Source organism: Sardina pilchardus, chromosome 1, assembly GCF_963854185.1.
Source record: "Sardina pilchardus chromosome 1, fSarPil1.1, whole genome shotgun sequence".
Lineage (NCBI taxonomy): Eukaryota > Metazoa > Chordata > Actinopteri > Clupeiformes > Clupeidae > Sardina > Sardina pilchardus.
Genome location: NC_084994.1, coordinates 17,773,750 through 17,797,962, shown reverse-complemented (window position 1 = coordinate 17,797,962; position 24,213 = coordinate 17,773,750). Strand labels below are relative to the sequence as shown.

At 41.1% G+C, this 24,213-nt stretch overlaps 3 protein-coding genes across 4 annotated transcripts in view; all 3 read right to left on the bottom strand.

Annotated features, from left to right (window-relative positions):
- Positions 1 to 1,233: 1,233 nt before the first annotated feature.
- Positions 1,234 to 3,450, bottom strand: LOC134083670 (CMRF35-like molecule 8). Its single transcript, XM_062539822.1, has 4 exons — positions 3,306 to 3,450; positions 3,023 to 3,154; positions 2,663 to 2,809; positions 1,234 to 1,304 (listed from the first exon to the last, which is right to left on the bottom strand). Exons 1-4 carry the CDS (start codon positions 3,415 to 3,417, stop codon positions 1,240 to 1,242), a joined length of 456 nt encoding a protein of 151 aa, XP_062395806.1. The 5' UTR covers positions 3,418 to 3,450; the 3' UTR covers positions 1,234 to 1,239.
- A 3,096-nt stretch (positions 3,451 to 6,546) lies between these two features.
- Positions 6,547 to 16,837, bottom strand: LOC134083591 (CMRF35-like molecule 8). Its single transcript, XM_062539817.1, has 5 exons — positions 16,702 to 16,837; positions 11,541 to 11,876; positions 9,051 to 9,209; positions 8,281 to 8,448; positions 6,547 to 6,801 (listed from the first exon to the last, which is right to left on the bottom strand). The coding sequence occupies exons 1-5, from the start codon at positions 16,739 to 16,741 to the stop codon at positions 6,794 to 6,796; spliced, it is 711 nt and encodes a 236-aa protein (XP_062395801.1). The 5' UTR covers positions 16,742 to 16,837; the 3' UTR covers positions 6,547 to 6,793.
- A 2,678-nt stretch (positions 16,838 to 19,515) lies between these two features.
- The window catches only part of LOC134083517 (CMRF35-like molecule 9), a 9,991-nt gene continuing 5,293 nt past the window's right edge, over positions 19,516 to 24,213 (bottom strand). For both annotated transcript variants that reach the window (XM_062539812.1, XM_062539813.1), the window contains exon 6: positions 19,516 to 19,770. In XM_062539812.1, coding sequence (XP_062395796.1) covers positions 19,546 to 19,770 — 225 coding nt within the window. In that variant the 3' untranslated portion in view covers positions 19,516 to 19,545. The remainder of the gene's footprint in view (positions 19,771 to 24,213) is intronic.

Genomic DNA, 24,213 nt, shown 5'->3' with positions numbered 1-24,213 from the left:
ATCTCTAATAGCAATACTTTCTGATTACAGTAGTTTTACACGTAAGTTCTCCACCATTAAACAGTTTGCTGTCTCAGTGGAATGGTTCAATGAGATGTGTGGCCAAATGTCAGGTTTGCCCATTTTTTTCGTATATTTATGTCAAATTGTACTCTTGCAGCAAAATATGAGAAAATATAAGAGATATGGAAAAACTCCTAAAGACCATGTTCTTTTTCACAATAAGCCGAAGACGGTATTTATTATACACAAACAACACAGGGAGAATCCAGACAATATTCACAGTATTCATAATCAGATGACATACGCCACACTCTCCATAGTAGGTCTTCATCATTTACAGACTTGTATAATAATTGACTAAAATATAACAACACAAATGGAAAATACACACATGTTACTTCGACTTTGTGGGGAGTCGTACTTCTGAGTAGATAATATCACCTTGCCTATTCTGCACCAGTGTGTGAGTGTTAAAAGTGTTTTTCAAATGTGGTTTAACTATAGATGAATAGTGCATTGTGGGGGATGTAGTTTCTTCAGGCAGCATGTCAGTGGAGTAGGTGACATTGTCTTCATGGGAGTTGCCGTAGATGGGCTGGTCTGAGCCTTGTTTGACATGCTTAACGGTGGAGCACTGTGAGATCACTGAGGGTCGTTGAGGTGCTTCTGCAAGGCAGTAGAGGCCGCTGACCGATGCCCTGGATGCTGGAATGCTGCCCAGCTCATCAGACATCTCGTAATCATTGGGCTAGAGAACAACACATGGGTATGATGGGAAAGCAACAGAATGGCCATAACACAGAGACAAAAGAAAGTTATGTGTCTCTACTAACATGTTTTTATATCTTGGAGCTAAATACTTGGAAAGCTATACAACAACAAATGCATTATTCAAACACAAACCACAGAGCTGTTATTTGATTACAGATGTAATTTGCTGTTGGTTTTCAAGGCATGATGCATTTACATTTAGTGATTTAAGCTTAACCGAAGTGCCTTCCATTACAGGGAAACAGGCACTTTAGGGTTATTTCCACAAATACACAAAAGCATGTTTCACATACGGGAACCTACAATGTTTGACAACTACAACTAATTGACAAGTTTAACTGTAGGGAACAGCAGATGAGAAAAGTTTGGTCCTAAGTGTACGGAAGGCAGAGACAGATTAGATTATAAGATGATGTGCTATCTACTATATGAATGACCTGTGAGTGGTGTGTACTTTCTGTTTATTTATGAAACTCTTGGTCTTACCTCCTCCATGTGCTGGCTGTTGTGAAGGTTGGATGGGCCACATGCTGTAACACATTAGAACAGAGGGAGGGGCCAACATGAAGGAGGTGAGAGCTTGTTTGTGTGTGTGTGTGTGTGTGTGCGCGCGCGCGTGTGTGCGTGTGTTTGTGTGTGTGTGTGCGTGCGTGTGAGAGAGTTTGTGTGTGTGTGGGGGGGGGGAGGCGGATATTCATGCATGTGAGTGTTTGTATTTTCATGAGCAAGCAAGTGCACATACTGTATGTCTGAGTGTGTGAGTAAAGGGAAGTTTATTCCATTTTAACTTACACTAATTTCCTGTGTATTAGCCACATTGTGTATAAGACGCAGGACAGTGTTTTATGCAAGTTGAAAGAAACAAAACCATATTACAGTAATTAACCTTATAGCTGGAGAAAATGTGCAAAATCAACGTATAAGCCGCGGCTAATAGTCAGGAAATTACGGTAAGGGGCTTCTGATGTGTCAAGCCCTGACCACAAACTCAATGCATCAGTGGATCCACTGAGTCATGTGTAGACTGTGACTTCAGGCCTGACTATGCAAGCATGAGGTTGCGGCAGTCTTTGGCGTACTCATATCACAAAGGAAACTAGGGAGTCCCTCGGCTTTGGGTTAAGGCATCACTGAGTGTGAGTGTGTGTGCGCGTGCGTGCGTGCGTGTGTGTGTGTGTGTGTGTGTGTGTGTGTGTGCGTGCGTGCGTGCGTGCGTGCGTGCACGTGTGTGTGTGTATGTGTGTTTGTGTGTGTGTGTCATGTGTGTTTGTGTGTGTGTGTGTGTGTGTGTGTGCGTGCGTGCGTGCACGTGTGTGTGTGTATGTGTGTTTGTGTGTGTGTGTGTGTGTGCGTGTGTGTTCGTGTGCGTATGTGTGTGTTAATGTGGGTCTGTGTTGGTATTTGCATGTGCAAGCCAGTGTGCATATGTGTGAGTGTGTGAGTAAAGGGAAGTTCATTGCATTTTTACTTACAGTAATTTCCTGTGTATTAGCCAAATTGTGTATAAGCCGCAGGACAGTGTTTTATGCCAGTTAAAAGAAACAAAACCATATTAATATCATATTAGTGTCAAGCCCTGACCACAAACTCAATGCATCAGTGGATCCACTGAGTCATGTGTAGACTTTGACTTCAGGCCTGACTATGCAAGCATGAGGTTGCGGCGGTCTTTGGCGTACTCATATCACAAAGGAAACTAGGGAGTCCCTCGGCTTTGGGTTAAGGCATCACTCAGAGCCAACCCCTAACTGTCACTGAGTGTGTGTGTGTCTGTGTGCGTGTGCGTGCGCGTCTGTGAGTGTGTGTGTGTGTGTGTGTGTGTGTGTGTGTGTGTGAGAGTGTGTGTATGCATGTGTGTGTGTGTGTGTGTGTGTGTGTGTGTGTGTACCTGTTGTCTGCTTCCTCCTCCTCTGTCTGTAGTAGAGGGCTGAAACTAACCCACACAGCATTACCAGCAGCACCAGCACACACAGGATAACCATGACGACAGGGTCTTCTGGAACCTCCTGAGGCTCAGCAGCAGCTGATTGGTCATCTGTGGATATGACAGAATCAGAGGAATGTGATGATGCTTATATGCACATCTGTTATATAATTAAATGCCAATAGGATGCTTCTTGTTTTTTTTAACGTTGGCACTAAAATGTATCAATTGATTAATACAGCAAACATAGTGTGTGATTTAATAAACAAAACCAACAACCAAAGCATTTTCAAACATTGGCCAATCTTGGAGGTTAGCACTAACCACTTCTGGTCGTCTTTCTGATGTGCTGAGACTGAGACGTATTGGATGCTGGAGGTGAAAAGGAAGGTGGTGCAGAGACAGTTTGGTCGTCAGTGGTGGGCACATGTGTCGAGACTGGGGATGAAGGGGGACCTGAGAGAGAGAGAGAGAGAGAGAGAGAGAGAGAGAGAGAGAGAGAGAGAGAGAGAGAGAGAGGATATATGTAAATAGTTAAGGGCCATTACATTAAACATGATATATATCATGATATGATATACAGAGAAAGATAAGTCTTGTTTTTTACCTTTTTTAACATTTAACTTTACTTCAGTGAACACATCATATCTTCCAAATCCTGTTTTAACTCCACACCAGTACTGTCCAGAATCCTCTGCAGTCAGTCCAGTGATGGTCATAGTGAAGACTCTAGCAGTGGTGTCATCATGCAGAGAGAATCTTCCATTGATTGCTCTGGTCTGACCTGCTTCAGTCTTGATTCTAATGTCTTTACTCCCCCAGACACACGCCCCTCTGCAGAGGTACTTGGAGTATCCCCCATATCCTCTATCATAGGGGCATCTGATCACTGCTGATTTACCTTCATATTCAGTCAACTGGATCACTGACTTCACACCTACACACACACACACACACACACACACACACACACACACATAGGCAAGCATGACGGCATGCACACACAGACACAAGCAAATATAGGATCATCCACTTATTTGTAGTCATTTGAGCATGAATTGCCATTACTTATTAATGTTACTCACCAGCAAGCAGACAGAAAAAGACGATCAGCTGTGTCTCCATGCTTTCCTTGGTGTGGAACAATAAGAAAGCAACCTTTCTCTGAAAGAAATGTATCCTTTTGGAAAAGTGACCCTTCTCTGTCTTTCTCTTTCCTCAATTTATCTATTATGTATATGTTGATCTATCTAGCTATCAATCAATCAATCTGAAATAATTTATCTATCTATCCATCTGCTTTACTGTTAACTAGGTTTCTCTTTTGGGGTCGTAGTGGACTCCTAAAGTGCGATTGATCTGTTAAGACCACAGTTAAGACTCCTCCTCTTTCCTGTCTAAACCACAGACGCCAACTAGCTGTGGTGACGCCACTTCATACACTCCACCCTAGAGTATAGTGTGACATGAAACAGTGTGAAATGTATTCTTTTTTCCCCTTTTTATTTCATATTTATTGAAAGGTCACCACACCACAGCCACATGTGCACCCACTCTGCAGGCGTCTAAATAGCCACGTCAGGTCTCTTGTTCACGTTGGTATTGACTCAGCAGCAGTGTGAGTGGAATATGTCCCATCCTCTCTGGTGTGAACACTAACTAGGCTGACACACATGTGCCTTACGCCTTTAGACGCCACTTTATACACTTCTCCCCTGGAGTAGAGAGTGGCATGAAACAGTGTGAAATGTATTGTTCAGCATATCTATTGAAAGATCACCAGACCACACCACACCACACCACACATGCTCATTAGTAATGATTCAGCGGTGTGAGTGGAATATGTCCCATCCTCTCCAGTGTGAACTCTAACAAGGCTGACACATATATGCCCAGTGCCGTTAGACGTTCAGTTAGCTGCAGGGGAAAAGAAAAGCTGTTGTCATCATTTCCATGACCTGAGTTTATGCATAAAGTATATGTCAGAAGACAGTGTTCCCTCTCTATCAATCTCAGTTCCCTCTCTTTCCCTCTGTCTCCCTTTATCTCTTCTCATCTCTTCTCTTTCTCTCTCTCACCCTTCTTCCTGTCAGAATGTAGAAATACAAACATAACCATTATTTATTTTATGTATTTTTTAGCTCATTCAGCCTTTCTGCAATATTGATTTTTTATTATAATAATATTATTGTATTGGAAAACAACTGTTCATTTTTAGTTTCCCCCAAGCATGTAGTTTTTGCTACACCAAGCCCCTGTCTATCCTTAACATTTTATCCTGAGGTCATTTACACACACACACACACACACACACACACACACACACACACACACACACACACTATGTCTGTATATTTCACTAAAACCAAGGAGAAGTGTGATAAGATTATTTGAGGATGGAGAGTTACAGATAATGACCGTGTTTAGACACAACTAGTTTGTCCACCCAAAAAGCAGTAGAAGAAATGAGAAGTAAAATTGGCAAGTGTTATGTGTTTGTCTGTTGGTTTGTTAACATATACTGTAGCAATACATTATCAAATGCAAGTTTTGTATCTTCAATTTCAATTCAAGTCAAAAAGGTAGTGGGATCATAGAGAATCTCTCCTTTCTCTTTCCTTCAATAGAAATGATTAGCCTCTGTTTAGACACAAAGGTCTCTGAAGGAGAATGCCTTTTCTCTGTTATAGTTTTTGACATATTTTTTTGCAGTTTTGAGAAACAAGTGGAAGGTTTAAAATGTGTTTTAGCAATTGTGAATAACTGTATACCAGAAAAGACAGGCATTTCAGTACTGCAAATGAAAAGTGCATTGTCATCTACAACCTACAATGAACTATAAATACTTCACTGATAGTTTCTGTCCATTGTTGATATGACCCGCACTGTTCAGCAACTTATTTTCTAAACTAGCTTATATTGATTGTGTCTCGATCATGTGCATGTTCACTGACTGAGCACTTTACCCCCACTGTCCTCTGTAGTGCATATATTAATATATTAGTGCATGTGTCTCTGAATGAGCACTTTACCCCCACTGTCCTCTGTAGTGCATACATTACAATATCAGTACATGTTCTCTGAGTGAGCACTCCTCCCCCCCACACACACACACACTGTCCTCCGTAGTGCATACATTACAATATTAGTGCATGTGTCTATAAGTGAAGGACCATGCAGCCTCCTTCTGCCCAGCTGCCCCCTGCTGGTCATAACTGATCTTTAGTGACCAAATCAATTTACAAAAGACTCATTCCGTGTTAAATTAGATAAGGTTGTTGCTGCCCCATCTCAGATTTTGTTCAGACTTTGTCTATATCATCAATGGTTCTTAAAACTGAGGCCTGTGGAATATCTATCATCAATTTACACAATAAATAGAATTTGATTTGAGGAGGAAGTGCATGTTTGAAAGGGTGCATGTGTGTGTGTGTGTGTGTGTGTGTGTGTGCGATGACACCACCCTCAAGTGCTGATATACATGATTTTTTAAACTTGAAAAAGACACAACCCTCTGTGGTGTTTCTTGGGGTGTTTGTCATATCCTTTGTAATAATCTGATCACTGTTGCCTGTACATGTCCAGGCTGAGTACTTAGGATGAATACTTACAAATACACACACACACACACACACACACACACACACACACACACACACACACACACACACAAGTTTAGAAGCCTGTATGTCTACTGTATGTCATCAGGATGACCATGTATCATGTTTTATTGAATAATTAAAAATATAGCAATATTACATGAATGTCACATGTAATTAGTATAAACATAGCACATCAATATTGCATTGATTTAAAATATGTTACAGTATTTTAAAACGACAACAACAACAACAAACTGCGCTGAGAGAAATGGCTAATTACACCTTGTACACTGGATACTGCATTGTGGTGGATGCTGTCTTTTCAGGTGAAATTGGGTGAAATATTGAGTAGATAACATTTTCCTTAGAATTGCAGATGATAGGCTGATCTGAGCCTTGCTTGACAGTCTCAGAGGGTCTATAGGGTGCGTCTGCAAGGTTGACCGACACTCTGGTTGATGGGACACTGCCCAGCTCCTCAGACATCTCGTAATCATTGGGCTAGAGGATAAAATATTACATGATGTTATTAAAACAATAGAATAGTCTAGTAATATAGTCTTCTGGGGGACAATCATTCTACAAATACTCATTATAACCGTACCGGATCTAAATACAAGGCTACTTGAAAAGTAACTACACCAACAAATAAACAAACAAGTAAATTGCATCTGTCAAACACAAACAACAGAGCCAAATTCATAAATAGTTTATTTATGTTTTCCTAGGTATGCTACATACAATTAGATTGCAAGATCACCTTTTTCTAGAAAAATAAATTGACATTCTCATTTCCCAATTCAGACATGTTGGTTGTGTCTTGTGTTTATTATTCAATGTTCACCATGTATACGGTCACATTTTCTGTTATTACCATTTGCCACTAGATGGCAGTAGGGTTTCTTGTAGGTATCTTGTAGGTATCAAATCAAGCTCATACTGTATATCGTCATTTACAATAATAGAGAGGATGAGAGAGAGATAAAGAGAGAAAGAGAGAGAGAGAGAGAGAGAGAGAGATTTGAGAGTTATCTAACATACACTGTAAAATAAATATGTTTTTGAAAAAGGACATTGTTTAGGACTCCTGTCCTTTCTCCATTCTTCTCTGGGAGACTTAAAAAGGTCTGTTGAGAACGTTCTCAAATGTACAATAACAGAGAGAGAGAGAGAGAGAGAGAGAGAGAGAGAGAGAGAGAGAGAGAGAGAGAGAGAGAGAGAGAGAGAGAGAGAGAGAGAGAGAGAGAGAGAGAGAGAGAGAGAGAGAGAGAGAGAGAGAGAGAGAGAGAGAGAGAGAGAGAAAGAGAGAGATTCTTCTCTGGGAGAGTTGAATAGGTCTGTTGAGAGAACGTTCTCACCCTACAGCACAGCACTGTTGACCACTAGAATCATGTGACACAGTGGTGGCTTTTCTGTGGTCTGTGAACAGTGTTTTCACTTTTGATTTATTTATTAAACTTTCACTCTTAGCTGTAAAACCAATCCGTAACCGATAGATCTATAGATTTGTAAGTGTAGTGCATATTTGTAATTTTAACAATTACTTGAGCAAAACATATGAGTCTACTCTAGTTCCATACTCAGCAGTCTGTAAGTAGTGTTTCTACTCACAGAGAGGAGATAGGGAAGGGGTGCTGTGTGTGTGTGTGTGTGTGTGTGTGTGTATTGTATGAGCATATGCAGAACATCTCTGAAAAAGGGTGATTTAACTCACTGTAACACACACACACACACACACACACACACACACACACATATGTGCACCATACACATAACCATGTGTACAGTATGTCACTGCTTGTGTTTATGTGTTTGTGTGTGTGTGTGTGTGTGTGTTTATGTGTGTGTGTGTGTGTGTGTGTGTGTGTGTGTGTGTGTGTGTGTGTGTGTGTGTGTGTGTGTGTGTGTGTGTGTGTGTGTGTGTGTGTGTTTGTGTGTGGGTGGGTGTGTGTGTGTGTGTGTGTGTGTGTGTGTGTGTACCTGGTGTCTGCTTCCTCCTCTGTCTGTAGTAGAAGGCTGAAACTAACCCACACACTGTCACCAAAACAAACAACGCCAGCACACACAGGATCACCATGACAACAGGGTCTTTTGGGTCCTTCTGGTCCTTCTGATGCTCAGCAGCAGTTGGCTGATATATGCAAAACACTACAGAATCAGAGTTATATGATAATCATATAATCCAAAGATTCACAAACTGTGAGCTGCTTCTAGAGGATACACTAGATGAGAAGGGCTATGGCGGAAAGGTGTTAACAATGAACTTTTCACATTTTTTGTAATTCATGAATTAATTAATAACTCTAATGATATGGAAACATGGCATTAAATTAAATCTTTTGTAAACTCTATAGTAGGCTAAATTTTCATTAGCTTATTAAACACGAGGTCTGGAATGTGTCAACAAATGAGCTACTTTCTGATGTGTCGGGTGGTGTGGGTACGCGAGCCGAGTCAGGAAGTAGAAGGTGATACATACTGTAAGGAAAGTGTTTGGGAACCGCTGATATCTATAATATAATATAAGTAGTGAATGCTATACGCATACATGAATATAAGGATGCTTCTTGCTTGTTCAACATACAGTACACACTTAAATGTATGAACTAATTGATACAGCAAGCAATTCAGTATGATCTAAAGAAAGAAACCAACTCTTCAATTCGACTTCATTGAACACATCATATCTTCCAAATCCTGTTTTAACACAAAAAGGCAAAAAAATACTTTAAAAAGCAATTAGCACTAACCTGTCTTGGTTGTGTCCAATACATGCTGGGTTTGGGAGCTGTTGGAGGTCGGAACTGTAGATGGAAATGAAGATGAGAGGGTGTTTGAAGATGAAGATGAAGAGAGGGTGTGGTCCTCAGTGGAGGGCATAAGAGTCGGGTTTGGTGATGGAGGGAGGACTGAGAGAGAGAGAGAGAGAGAGAGAGAGAGAGAGAGAGAGAGAGAGAGAGAGAGAGAGAGAAGATAGTTATTGCACATTTAAATAATTAAATTGTAAAATAATACTGTTTTAAACTATGACAAACTGTCAAAGTGGAATGTTTCTTGATATTACTATTTTCTTTTAATTTTATTTTCACTTGTTACAGTGCATGCAAATGCACTGTTCTGTTCTTCCTGGGCATCTTCTTATTATTACAGTGCATGAAAATGTCTTCAATAGGGGAATGCTGCTATGTATTTTTCACCTTTGTAACTTTTATACTTTTTAAACTATAAATTAAAAACTATTAAATATTTCCCCATAGACTTAACATTGGCCTCTATGACATCACAATCGGGTCGTTAAGCAATTAGAATCTTATGCCAGGTGGCCAGCCCCACCTGCAGCAGCCCTCTCTCTCTCAGGCTTTAAGCATACAATCTCTCTGTGAAGACTACATATCCTGTTATGTACTGTTTCCTCTTTCCACAACTGTTTCAAAATAAAAGTCCTCACTGCAATAATACACTATTAAATCATTTAACCATTGAAACTACTCAAATATTTAACTGTTCAACCATTCCAACTGTCAGTTATCATCAACTATGCCTCAAGTCAACTACATGAGACCTCCATGTACCTAGCAACCAACATAGCAACCATTAAAATTAAGCATTTGACCGTTTCCATTGCAACCAACATGATTTTACTACAGTAACTTCTTTATTCCTGATAGTGGCAGCCATGGATACCCTATCAATAAATGTTTCAAAATAGAAGTACTCACTAGCAAGTTAGCTAGTTAGCATGGTTAGCATAGTTAGCATTGTTAGCTTAGTTAGCATTTTTAACATAGTTGTTAGAAATGAATAGCTAAGTTAGCTAATCAACCTGGTTAGCATTGTTAGCATAGTTAGCATTTTAGCATAACTGCTAAAAATGATTAGCTAAGTTAGTTTATCAACGTGGTTAGCATTGTTAACATAGTTAGCATTGTTAGCATAGTTAGCATTTTTAGCATTACTACTAGAAATCATCAGTTAAATTAGCTTATCAACCTGGTTAGCATTGTTAACATAATTAGCATTTTAACAATAACTGTTAGAAATCATTAGCTAAGTAAACCAATCAACCTGGTTATCATTGTTAGCATAGTTAACATTTTAGAATACCTATTAGAAATCATTAGTTAAGTTAGAACAGGAATGTTTAAGCTTTAAATTGTCTACCTTAACACTTTCAACTCTCTTTAAACTATGCAACCACCATGTTTACCCTAGCTACACCTTAGTAACCATATCTACATGATCTATCTATACATTTTTTGCATTTCCATGCACTGGTAATTCCTTGGAATTGCATTTCTAGTTATTATTATTCTCCTAACCAGGTCCTATTCAGCTTCAACCGTTTAACCTAGAAACTTGGTTCAAACTTTGTTACGTAGGTCTTGAAAATAAGACTAAGTCTATGTATATTTCAGTTCTGTAAACTTGATACTTTTTGAAATATTAGCAAAATATTTTTCCCCATTGACTTTTCATAGACCTCTGAAGCTGCTCTGTTTGCCCATATAAGGAGATCCGGGAGTTAATTGAAGCCAACTGCCCATATATGGCAAGCTTTTTTGTAGGCGAACTTCAGAGGTCTATCGCACTGCACTGCTGATTAAGCTGATTTGCACCTGTGTCAAGAGTCAGCTGGTCAAGGCCCTATCAAGTTTAATTGACAGCCAGTTAAATTGAACCTGCATTATCAGCTCTCTCTGTCTACCCATTCACTCATACACACACACACACACACACACACACACCTGACTGCAGCACTTCATATATACCACACTTCTCCATGCACTCCACAACATTCTCACCTTAACCTAACTCTCCCATTTCACTGCATCATAGAAAGCCATGCTCCTTACATCCACTTACATCCACTCACACACACAGACGCACGCACGCACACTCACACGCACTCACACTCAGAGGTGGAAAAGTCAAGCTTCAGAGAGTAAAAGTCCAATCACGTATTGGTTCTATCTGTGCACTTAAACACAGGTGATCTAACCAATTAGCTGCTCTGCCTGGCTGAAGAGTTACTACTGAGAATCAGCTGGTTGGTTGGACTTTTCCACCTCTGCCCCCCACATACATACAACACACTGCCCCCCCCCCCCCCTTCCCTCACCTTCCTCTGTCCACAACTGTTTGTAAATTTAAGTTTGTTTCACATTTTATCTTATGTCTTGCTTTTGCATGCACTGGTAATTTCCTCGAAATTACGTTTTCTAGTTTTAATTGATTTTTACCTTTAACCTTTAACTTTACTTCAGTGAAAACATCATATCGTCCAAATCCTGCATTAACTCCACACCAGTACTGCCCAGAATCCTTTTCAGTCAGTTCAGTGATGGTCACAGTGAAGACTCCAGCAGTGGTGTCATCATGCAGAGAGAATCTTCCATTGATTGCTTTGGTCTGACCTGCTTCAGTCCTGATTGGCATGTCTTTATTCCCCCAGACACACGCCCCTCTGCAGAGGTACTTGGAGTTTACCACATATCGTCTATTATAGGGGCATTTGATCACTACTGATCTGCCTACATATCCAGTCACCTGGATCACAGACTCCACTGGATGAGCACCTACACACACACACACACACACACAAACACACACACACACACACACACACACACACACACACACACACACACACACACACACACACACACACACACACACACACACACACACAGGCAAGCATGACGGCATGCACACACAGACACAAGCAAATATAGGATCATCCACTTACAGTTTTTTACAATCACTTTGCTACTATTTTCAGAACCTTGATGTCATTTTTCAAAACTCTAGACACAAAACTCAAAACGGTTATCACTTGTAACACAGGCCCTCTAATGTTCAAAACATTGGATTGTACATTCACATCTTCAAAGAAATCTTGCAATCGCACAATCATTGGTTCAAAAAAACAAATTTACTGTGAAATACCACTGAAACATAACTATAGATCACCCGCACACAAGCAACCGATAGTTTCATTGTGTCATTGTTCGTACAATCATTAGATATTGTAGAACAAAATAGGTGATACAGGTTTCATTATGGTACTACAGGAACAGTGCAGTAAACACATCTCTGTAAAAGTACTGCAGTAGTAGAGAGAATACTACAGACACAGTGGAATCATTGATCAAAGTTTGTAATATATTGATGCAAAACACTACAGTACAATCACAACATAGGTTTATTTGAATTAAAGTAAAAATAATTAGCTATAAAATAGAAAAGAAAAGACAGCCTGATGAAAATATAAGATATACAAAAAAAATATTTTTTTATATAAAGATATAAAATATTTGGCTACATCCATGGATATTGTAGTCTAATTGGTTCATGCTCCATGCTAATTGGTGACAGTGAATCTCGTTACAGTATCTTGAAACTTTCATGATTTGCAGTAAACATGGAAGATTGTGTGTCTGTTTCATGTTTCCATACAACTGCATAAGAGTAATGCAACAGTTACTTATCATTTTGAGCAGTTGTATCAATTGATAGTTAGATCATAGTAAGGAAATGAATAGACGCTCATTTGAAATGTAATGTGTGAATTGCCTTTTGAAATAGTAGTACGGAGCAGGTTGTGACTTTGTGTATGTGTGTGTGTACAGGTGTGACCTGTGACCTGGCGCTGTAATGGCGACTCGTGGAGAGAGCGGAGAGAGTCTGTGAGAGAGAGTGTGAAAGTTGCGCGTCTCTTTACGCGCCTTGGTTGTTTATGTTCGTCAAAGTCTATGCTCGTCAAAGTTTGTCAGCGTCTCCTGTGTGGTACACACATGTATCTCGGATCATCACAAAGTGGAACGTCTCGTATCAGTTCGGGAGTTACAGCAACATTAACGTAACCTCTTCGTAATGAGGAAGTGCCTACTGTCGTGGATTTTCTGGACAGCTGGATCACTCTTGACGGTACCTGGAGGACTCGGAATGGGAATTCTGAAGTATTCTAGAGAAGACCTGCTCCTCCTGCGAAGTACGGATTATCCTGCACTAAATCTGGATGTAAACTGGAAAGAACTGAGGCGCTGTAACGTTACGAACACCAGCCCCGGCCACCGGCGGGATACCCGGAGTAGGAAGCGGGGTAAGAGAGGGGGTGTCAGGCAGAGGCTGAAAAGACTCACCGGTACTTTTAAGTGCCCGCCTCTCCCATCCATCCTACTCTCTAATGTCCGTTCGCTACGGAATAAACTGGACGAACTACAGGCAAACGTTACCTGCCAATGGGCATACAGAGAGGCGAGCCTGATCTGTCTCACCGAAACCTGGCTGGACAACACAATTGCCGACACAGAGCTACTTCTGGATGGATTCGGAACACCACTTAGACTGGACCGAGACACTGTGAGTAGCCTCAAGAAACATGGGGGCGGGCTGTGTGTCTATGTAAACCAGAAATGGAGCAGGACTGCTGAGGTGAAGCACACATATTGTACTCCTGATTTGGAGCTGCTCTCTGTATCTTTTAGACCTAAATATCTTCCCCGCGAGTTTAGTCAGCTGGCCGTCGTGCTTGTTTATATTCCTCCTTCTGGCAACGTCACACGCGCAGCGGAGGCTATAGCTACGTGCGTCAACAATATCCAATGCGCATCTCCTGACTCGCCTGTTTTCATTCTAGGCGATTTTAATGCCTGTAGGTTAAATAAGATTCTGCCAACCTTCCAACAGTATGTCACATGCGCTACCAGAGGTGACAAGACAATCGACCTCTGTTATGGCAATGTGAAGAATGCATACAGGGTTAGCAGGAAACCTCCTCTTAGTACCGCTGACCACAATGTTATCCATCTTATCCCTGCCTACCGCACAAAATTGCAAAGAGAGGGAGTGACTAAAAGGTGTGTTAAAAAATGGACCACAGAAGCAACTGAAACCCTCCAGAGCTGCCTTGAATGTACAGACTGGGATGTGTTGACAGAGGGAAGCAGCCTTGAGGAAGCCACCGATGTAGTCACTGGATATATCACGTTCTGCGAGGAAATGATTGTTCCAACTAAATCTGTTAAAATATTCTCTAACAATAAACCCTGGATTACAAAAGACCTGAAAGCAACATTAAACGAAAAGAAAGTGGCCTTCATCTCCGGGAATAAAATTGAGTCCAAACTCATCCAAAACAAACTCAATAAACAAATAAAGGCAGCGAAAAGAGAATATAAAGAAAGGATGGAGAAACTCTTCCAGGAGGGCAAAGCAAGAGACGCCTGGCAAGGTGTCAAAACCTTAGCTGGCCTTCCCAATAACAACTCAGCTATGCCCACTACAGGGGCAGCAGACTGTGTCAATATGGCAGAGAGACTAAATGAGTTCTACTGTCGGTTTGACAAAACTGACCACAAGCATGAAAGGGAGGGGCTCATGAGGGAGCTACTGACCAGGACTCATGAAAAGGCAAACTGGCAACTACAGCAGGAGGAGGTTGAGCTGGTGCTGAGGCGGGCGAGACCAAATAAAGCACCAGGGCCGGACCAGATCAGCGGCCGCCTGCTCAAGGAGTGCTGCAGCCAGCTTGCTGGAGTCTATTGTGACCTCTTCAACCGCTCCCTGACAGAACACTCCATCCCTTCAATCTGGAAATCATCTATCATCTGCCCCGTACCAAAGAAGAGCAACCCCACCTGCGACAATGACTACCGCCCAGTGGCCTTAACATCCTTGGTCATGAAAAGCTTTGAGAGGTTAATTCTCTCACAGCTGCAGGAGGAGGTCAGTATGTACACCGATCCACTCCAATTTGCATACAAGCGGCAGAGGGGGGTGGATGATGCCATACTGACGCTGCTCCATGGAGCCTACACCCACCTAGAAAAGCCCAAGTCATTTGTTCGGCTGGTGTTCGTGGACTTCTCCAGTGCCTTCAACACTGTGCAACCCCATCTGATGGGCCAAAAGCTTCTCCAGATGGAGGTCAATCCCCACCTCATTCTCTGGGTTCTGTCTTTTCTGACAGACAGGCATCAGAGAGTCAGAGTAAATGGCCATCTCAGCTCTGATAAGTTGATCTCCACAGGCGCTCCACAGGGCTCTGTAATCTCACCGGTTTTATTCACACTTTACACCAACGATTGTCAGAGCACTAACCCAGACATCACATACATCAAGTACTCTGATGACACTGTTATTATGGACCCCACCAATTCATATGATCAACTACAGTCTGAGCTGGCCTCCTTCGCAGACTGGTGTACACATAATTCTCTGGACCTCAACATATCAAAAACCAAGGAACTACTAATTGACTTCCGTAAAGCCCCCACCACCATCCCCACTCTAACTGTCAACAACCAGTCTATAGAGAGGGTGGACACATACAGGTACCTTGGGACAATGATTGACCATAAATTGAACTTCCATCATAACACAGACATCATCTACTCCAAATGCCAGCAACGTCTATTCTTCCTCAGAAAACTCCGTAGACTTCAGGTCCACTCATCAGTTCTGACAGCTTTCTACAGATGTTTCATTGAGTCCATAATCACCTTCAACATCACATCCTGGTTTGGGGCACTGTCCAGTATTCACCTGAACCCACTCAACAGAATCATAAAGCTAAGTGGTAAAATAATTGGCCAACAACAGGAATCACTCTCCAGCATATACAAAAGACGAACTGTGGAAAAAGCAACATGCATATCCAAAGACACCACTCACTTTCTCCATAGTCAGTACTGCCCCCTGCCCTCAGGACACAGACTCAGATCCCTCCCACTCAGAACAAACAGAGCCCTGGCTAGCTTTGTGCCTGCTTCCATTAGACTGTTGAACAGTCACTCTTAGTCTTCTTTTATGTATTTATGTATTTTATGTATTGTATGTATTATTATCTTTTAGAGAGTGTGTGTGTGTGTGTGTGTGTGTGTGTGTGTGTGTGTGTGTGTGTGTGTGTGTGTGTGTGTGTGATGGTATGTGCTGCTTCTCCACATGTGAAGTTCCTAACGGAAAAATAAAGTTCTTTGAATTGAATTGACTTTGATGTTAAGTTGTATCATATTGAACAGGTGAGTTTTGTTGAATGAACAAATGATCTAAGTTGTATGTGTATTGTATCCAATCAATTGAGAAAAGGGTTAGAGTTTTGAAAAATGTGCATTTTGATCATTGGTTGTGAGTTTTGTGTCTAGAGTTGTGAAAAATGACATCAAGGTTCTGAAAATGGTAGCAAAGTGATTGTAAAAAACTGTATCATTTGAGCATGAATTGCCATTACTTAGTAAACATTACCGGCATTTATGTGTTTATTTATTTTATTCTGCTACACTATTGTATTCTTCTGTTTGTTTGTGTGGGTGGGTGAGTGTTCATTGTGCTGCCATGAACTGATGTTAATGAAATGTTCAGAAGTGAAGTGTTGCAGAGGATCGGCATGATGTTACTCACCAGCAAGCAGACAGAAGAAGACGATCAACTGTGTCTCCATGCTTTCTTGGTGTGGAACAATAATAAAGCAACCTTTCTCTGGAAGAAATGTATCCTTTTAGAAAAGTGACCCTTCTCTGTCTTTCTCTTTCTTCAATTTATCTATGATCTATATGTTGATCTATCTAGCTATCAATCAATCAATCTGAATTAATATCTCTATCTATCTATCTGCTTATCTGTCAAGTGCGATTGATCTGTTAAGACCACAGTTAAGACTCCTCCTCTTCTCTGTCTTAACCACAGACGCCAACTAGCCGTGGTGACGCCACTTCATACACTCTACCCTAGAGTAGAGTGTGACATGAAACAGTGTGAAATGCATTCTTTTTTCCCCTTATTTCATATTTATTGAAAGGTCACCATGCACCCCACAGCCACATGTGCACCCACTCTGCAGGCGTCTAAAAAGCCACGTCAGGTCTCTTGTTCACGTTGGTATTGACTCAGCAGCCGGGTGAGAGGAATGTGTCCCATCCTCTCCAGTGTGAACACTAACAAGGCTGACACACATGTGCCTTACGCCTTTAGACGCCACTTTATACACTTCTCCCCTGGAGTAGAGAGTGGCATGAAACAGTGTGAAATGTATTGTTCAGCATATCTATTGAAAGATCACCAGACCACACCACACCACACCACACATGCTCATTAGTAATGATTCAGCGGTGTGAGTGGAATATGTCCCATCCTCTCCAGTGTGAACTCTAACAAGGCTGACACATATATGCCCAGTGCCGTTAGACGTTCAGTTAGCTGCAGGGGAAAAGAAAAGCTGTTGTCATCATTTCCATGACCTGAGTTTATGCATAAAGTATATGTCAGAAGACAGTGTTCCCTCTCTATCAATCTCAGTTCCCTCTCTTTCCCTCTGTCTCCCTTTATCTCTTCTCATCTCTTCTCTTTCTCTCTCTCACCCTTCTTCCTGTCAGAATGTAGAAATACAAACATAACCATTATTTATTTTATGTATTTTTTAGCTCATTCAGCCTTTCTGCAATATTGATTTTTTATTATAATAATATTATTGTATTGGAAAACAACTGTTCATTTTTAGTTTCCCCCAAGCATGTAGTTTTTGCTACACCAAGCCCCTGTCTATCCTTAACATTTTATCCTGAGGTCATTTACACACACACACACACACACACACACACACACACACACACACACACACACACACACTATGTCTGTATCTTTCACTAAAACCAAGGGGAAGTGTGATAAGATTATTTGAGGATCGAGAGTTACAGATAATGACCGTGTTTAGACACAACTAGTTTGTCCACCCAAAAAGCAGTAGAAGAAATGAGAAGTAAAATTGGCAAGTGTTATGTGTTTGTCTGTTGGTTTGTTAACATATACTGTAGCAATACATTATCAAATGCAAGTTTTGTATCTTCAATTTCAATTCAAGTCAAAAAGGTAGTGGGATCATAGAGAATCTCTCCTTTCTCTTTCCTTCAATAGAAATGATTAGCCTCTGTTTAGACACAAAGGTCTCTGAAGGAGAATGCCTTTTCTCTGTTATAGTTTTTGACATATTTTTTAGCAGTTTTGAGAAACAAGTGGAAGGTTTAAAATGTGTTTTAGCAATTGTGAATAACTGTATACCAGAAAAGACAGGCATTTCAGTACTGCAAATGAAAAGTGCATTGTCATCTACAACCTACAATGAACTATAAATACTTCACTGATAGTTTCTGTCCATTGTTGATACGACCCGCACTGTTCAGCAACTTATTTTCTAAACTAGCTTATATTGGTTGTGTCTCGATCATGTGCATGTTCACTGACTGAGCACTTCACCCCCACTGTCCTCTGTAGTGCATATATTAATATATTAGTGCATGTGTCTCTGAATGAGCACTTTACCCCCACTGTCCTCTGTAGTGCATACATTACAATATCAGTACATGTTCTCTGAGTGAGCACTCCCCCCCCCCCCCCCCCACACACACACACTGTCCTCCGTAGTGCATACATTACAATATTAGTGCATGTGTCTATGAGTGAAGGACCATGCAGCCTCCTTCTGCCCAGCTGCCCCCTGCTGGTCATAACTGATCTTTAGTGACCAAATCAATTTACAAAAGACTCATTCCGTGTTAAATTAGATAAGGTTGTTGCTGCTCCATCTCAGATTTTGTTCAGACTTTGTCTATATCATCAATGGTTCTTAAAACTGAGGCCTGTGGAATATCTATCATCAATTTACACAAGAAATAGAATTTGATTTGAGGAGGAAGTGCATGTTTGAAAGGGTGCATGTGTGTGTGTGTGTGTGTGTGTGTGTGTGTGTGTGTGTGTGTGTGTGTGTGTGTGTGTGTGTGTGTGTGTGTGTGTGCGATGACACCACCCTCAAGTGCTGATATACATGATTTTTTAAACTTGAAAAAGACACAACCCTCTGTGGTGTTTCTTGGGGTGTTTGTCATATCCTTTGTAATAATCTGATCACTGTTGCCTGTACATGTCCAGGCTGAGTACTTAGGATGAACACTTACAAATACACACACACACACACACACACACACACACACACACACACACACACACACACACACACACACACACACACACACACACACACAAGTTTAGAAGCCTGTATGTCTACTGTACAGTATGTCATCAGGATGACCATGTATCATGTTTTATTGAATAATTAAAAATATAGCAATATTACATGAATGTCACATGTAATTAGTATAAACATAGCACATCAATATTGCATTGATTTAAAATATGTTACAATATTTTAAAACGACAACAACAACAACAAACTGTGCTGAGAGAAATGGCTAATTACACCTTGTACACTGGATACTGCATTGCGGTGGATGCTGTCTTTTCAGGTGAAATTGGGTGAAATATTGAGTAGATGACATTTTCCTTAGAATTGCAGATGATAGGCTGGTCTGAGATGTGTGTGACAGCCTCAGAGGGTCTATAGGGTGTGTCTGCAAGGTTGACCGACACTCTGGTTGATGGGACACTGCCCAGCTCCTCAGACATCTCGTAATCATTGGGCTAGAGGATAAAATATGACATGATCAGTGATTAAATTGGGCCGGGGCTCTCCGGGGCTGAGCCCCGGCACATAAGCTCATGCGGTATTAGGCTATGATGACACATGATCACAAGCAACGAACCTTTTTCACGCGTTTCAGTTCTGATTAAACAATCTATTTTTAACAATTGACAACAGACCGTCTAGTTTTCCTAATAGCAACATTGAAGGATCTTTGATAGCAAGACGACCTCTCAAAGCTCAGTAGGGCATTCGCGATCAGAGATTCTAGAACACTTCTACTACGCACGCGACTGATTTGATACTTGCTCCTCGGCGAGTAGTTGAGGTCTGTGCTGCCCACCGTGTTCTATGCCTGTTCTACGCAAGTTGTACCTGGAAAAAGCTTGCTAACTAAAGTCATAGTGCTCACTAAAATCATAAAAGAACACTGCAAAACACTCATCTCTTATATGATCCCAGAACGATTTTCTTCGACTTGTTAGTGTTTATGTATTTTATCTAATGACACAGAAATCATAAAGAATTGCATCCAAATATCCTTGTCATGCACTATGCAACTTTGTTTCACTCGCGTAAAACCGTGAGACTGAAGGCAAATCACCCTCACGTATTTCTTAAAGCGACAGGCACTCAATTGCACACACCACTAATGTGCAATCAATTAGACCTATACACCACATTAAAGATATGACTAAGTGTAATAGTCTTGAAATCAGTACACAAATGACTAAACAGCTACTAGTAATTATGTGTGTGTGGAGGGATCAATATTTACACCACACATTGAACATTTCTCCACATGCTGATTTTCCCCCTTAACATTGTGACAAGATTTAAAATGTTATTAGCCTGGGTTTTCCCATACTGCCTTGCGCGGTGATTTCAATCCCGCTGCTAAGCCAGTCTGGAAACTAACGCCCAAATGTTCGCCTGATGTTGGCGAACCAATCACAGAACATCCGAGAAGTTTCCGTTGCCTTCTTGCGTCTACATTCGACGCCAAAGGATTTACGGCAGCCCTTAGCGTTGCATACGAACGAGTTGGGTGAGTTATGCGTATTTGATAGACATCCGTGGCGCCCAATGAACGGATCTGGGCATTTTTTCAAATACGAGAAAATGAACGTCTGGTTGCCAGACCAGTCTCATTTGAGAAGTGGTAGGCGTTAGCCAGGCTAAAATGTTATGGCTCAACCTACCTCTGTAAAGTCAGCTAACAACCTATTAAAATGCACCAGAATGTAGCAAATAACATGTATGATAGTAAAAAAATTCTGGGGGAGGACCCCCAGACCCCCACATAATATTTTTCAAAACAATAACAATATGGTATGGGGGGCAATATGGTATGGTTATCAAATTAGAGGGTATTTTACAAAAAGTATATTTGGGCAAGCCGGAGGCAGGTACGGGGCAGAGCCCCCCCACATAACCAATCCCAATTTAACCCCTGGACATGATGTTATTAAAACAGTAGAATAGTCTTCTGGGGAACAAACATTCTACAAATACTCATTATAACCGTACTGGATCTAAATACAAAGTTACTTGAAAAGTAACTACACCAACAAATAAACAAACAAGCAAATTGCATCTGTCAAACACAAACAACAGAGCCAAATTAATAAATAGTTTCTTGGTGTTTTCCTATTATGCTACAAACAATTAGATTACAAGATAACCTTGCTCTAAAAAAAAAAAATGACATTCTCATTTCCCAATTCAGACATCCTGTTTTTGTCTTGTGTTTATTAGTGGGCTTGCTGCAAAGCAAGGCCCACTATCGTTCTTCTGAAGTTTACTTCTTCTTTATTATTTATTATTCCGTTCACCCACTTTTTGAGAATGTCTCTTCTCCTAGAGCATTTGAGCTATCGACGCGGTTCCAACACTAAAAAATCAGGCCCGATCCGATGTATCCTGCCAGTCATATTCGGGTGGCTGCCGCTTGCCGTTTTCCCGATTTTCCCGTTTTTCTCCGGTTTTCGGTCGGCTGTTCAAGCTTTGACAACACTGCCCCCTGGTGAGCAAGCCCACTCTTCTTGCTGCTCCTCCGCGGAGATGCACATTTCTAGTTATTACAGTTTTTTCCAATCGTATACACACTAAAATTAAGGTTATCAGACAGTTAACAATACTTAACACTTAAGAAGCAAAACACCTGCGCAGAGCAGTACAACAATAAACAATAAGCACAAATTCAGCTTCACACTTTTTGCAAAACATTACACACAGTGAATGTCAAAACGTAAAACACATTTTAACACCTTAGACACAGATAAAGATTGTTAGGTGCTTCCTTCTCATTACAAAGCCCTGGCTTGCCAATGACCACACTAATGAACAAATTGAATAATCACATCTACCAGGTGTGTAAGCACACATGTGCAAAATTGAAAACGCAGCACTCAGGTGTGTTATGCTCGATCCTCGAGGGGCGTTCCCACTGATCTATAACTAACACTGGATAGACTTTCCCATTGTTTTTCGCCCCATTATTCTTTATGTTGATCAGTGAGGATCGAGGCCCGAGGAGCGAGGGAGGTTGTATAAAAGCCCAAATGAGAGGCACCCATAGCCTGTGATGTGGATGAACTCTCATGGCTTGATCCAGCTAGACGGAGAGATGATTATTGCGAGTATTACGTATTGTTGTTACTTGTTTGTATTGTTGCTTTAGTTTTTCTTCAGTGACTGTTAAGTGTACAGTACTTTTCATTTGTGTACACATTTTTATTTTTCTACATTTTACAGTTGTAAGAACCATATATTGCACAGGTGTCAAACTCAAGGCCCGCGGGCCAAATGCGGCCCGCCACATCATTTCATATGGCCCGCGAGAGCTTACGGGGTCTGATACAGTATGTGGCCCGCGAGAGCTTTAAAGGTCTGATACAGTTTTTGCACTGCAATACAATGCACGCACGTGAGACTGACAGGGAGGCAACATCAACCACCTTCCTCTATGATCAGTGTAACTGGCTACATCAGATATGATAGCAACGCGAACGTGTGAAAACAAAATAGACCAGTATTCTAAACTATTTTAGCGAACGGAGCGCCTAAATTACGCGCTCGGTTTAGCCTGCCTGTGAAACGCATGATTGTTTGAAGTGCGTGTGGTTCTTTGAGAGGGGAATAGATGTAAGTTACTTTGATTTCAATTGGTAGTTGTAAACTACGTGATGCGTTTACGTCTACGTTTAAAAAGCATACATAATTGTGTGTAGTCCTATCCAAAAAAATCCAGCTTCAACACCTTGCTAATCGAGCAAATGATTGTTCGGCCAAAAGTGAGCCTATTCCGACCGAGAAAAGGTGCATTCAGATCAGGCAAGCATAGGTAGGCTAGAAGTTTGTTGTAATCCTGTTGCTTTGCATTTTCATTTCGGTTCAAAACAGAGATGGGGGACTCGAGTCTAGTGACTTGACTCGAGTCAGACTTAAGTCGCCAGATTGAGGACTTGTGACTTGCTTGATCAACAGTGAGAAAAGACTTGACTTGACTTGGACTTGCTACTCATGACTTGAGACTTGACTTAGACTTGCATGCAATGACTCGACAAGTCATTGCTGTCTTGGTTAATTGGTGAATAATAATAATAAAAACGATTTTCGATTGGATATTTCCTGTTGCATGTGGGCGAACCTGGCAACCTCTCTACTAGGTGCTAGGTGAGGCGCCCGCCATCTACAGTAGAGCGGTCGGGGTCTAGAAGGTGGAAGCTGTTATCGGTTCTGCTGCTATTGCAGCAGCCAGTGTTCCCAAAATCATAACATTTGGATTTAAAGACTATTCAACTCTACAAAAGAAACGATTCGCCGAGTGCAAGGTGTGCAGCGCAAAAATATCCGACACATCCAGCACCACGTCAAATGTTATCCGCCATTTCCGACTACACAAAGAAAAGTAAGAAATGTCTCTAGCTAATTTCACATTATTTTTAATCTAACGTTAGCTGGCAGAGCTAACATCCCATCTCCATCAGTAAAACGTGACAAGAGCTTACTGTTTGTTGTATCATGTTGACTTAGTTTCACATTGATCCCGCCTATCAAATAACAGACAATTTGACTGAAATAAGGTAGCCTATCTGAAATTGCCAGATTGATTCACTTGGCAGATCAGGTCTAGCTAGCGCTAGTTGCTAGTCCAAAGTCTACTAGAAAATCACTCAGAGTGCGCAAACCTCCTCCAAGCGAACACATCACCTCCTCTTGCATCCATCCATAACTTTTTTAGTTATCTTGCGAACAAACAAACATATACAGACAAACCAACAAACTCCGATAAAAACATAACCTCCTTGGTGGAGAGAAAAACTTCGAAACGGTCTTTGTCCCGACGCACATAATTGTTGACATTCTCGATAATGTCGAGGGGAAGCTGAGACAAATCATGCATGACTACAAGTAGGCTACTTCTTTGTGTTGGATGA

Excerpts from the sequence above, each read along its gene's own strand:
- LOC134083670 (XM_062539822.1), bottom strand. The coding sequence starts at position 3,417 with ATGACCATCACTGGACTGACTGCAGAGGATTCTGGACAGTACTGGTGT. Across the intron at positions 3,155-3,305 it reads AAAGTTAAATGTTAAAAAAG|GTCCCCCTTCATCCCCAGTC; the intron begins GTAAAAAACAAG and ends TCTCTCTCTCAG. Across the intron at positions 1,305-2,662 it reads GAGGAGGAAGCAGACAACAG|CATGTGGCCCATCCAACCTT; the intron begins GTACACACACAC and ends AATGTGTTACAG.
- LOC134083591 (XM_062539817.1), bottom strand. The coding sequence starts at position 16,741 with ATGGAGACACAGTTGATCGTCTTCTTCTGTCTGCTTGCTG. Across the intron at positions 11,877-16,701 it reads CTTCTTCTGTCTGCTTGCTG|GTGCTCATCCAGTGGAGTCT; the intron begins GTGAGTAACATC and ends GTGTGTGTGTAG. Across the intron at positions 9,210-11,540 it reads AGTAAAGTTAAAGGTTAAAG|TCCTCCCTCCATCACCAAAC; the intron begins GTAAAAATCAAT and ends TCTCTCTCTCAG.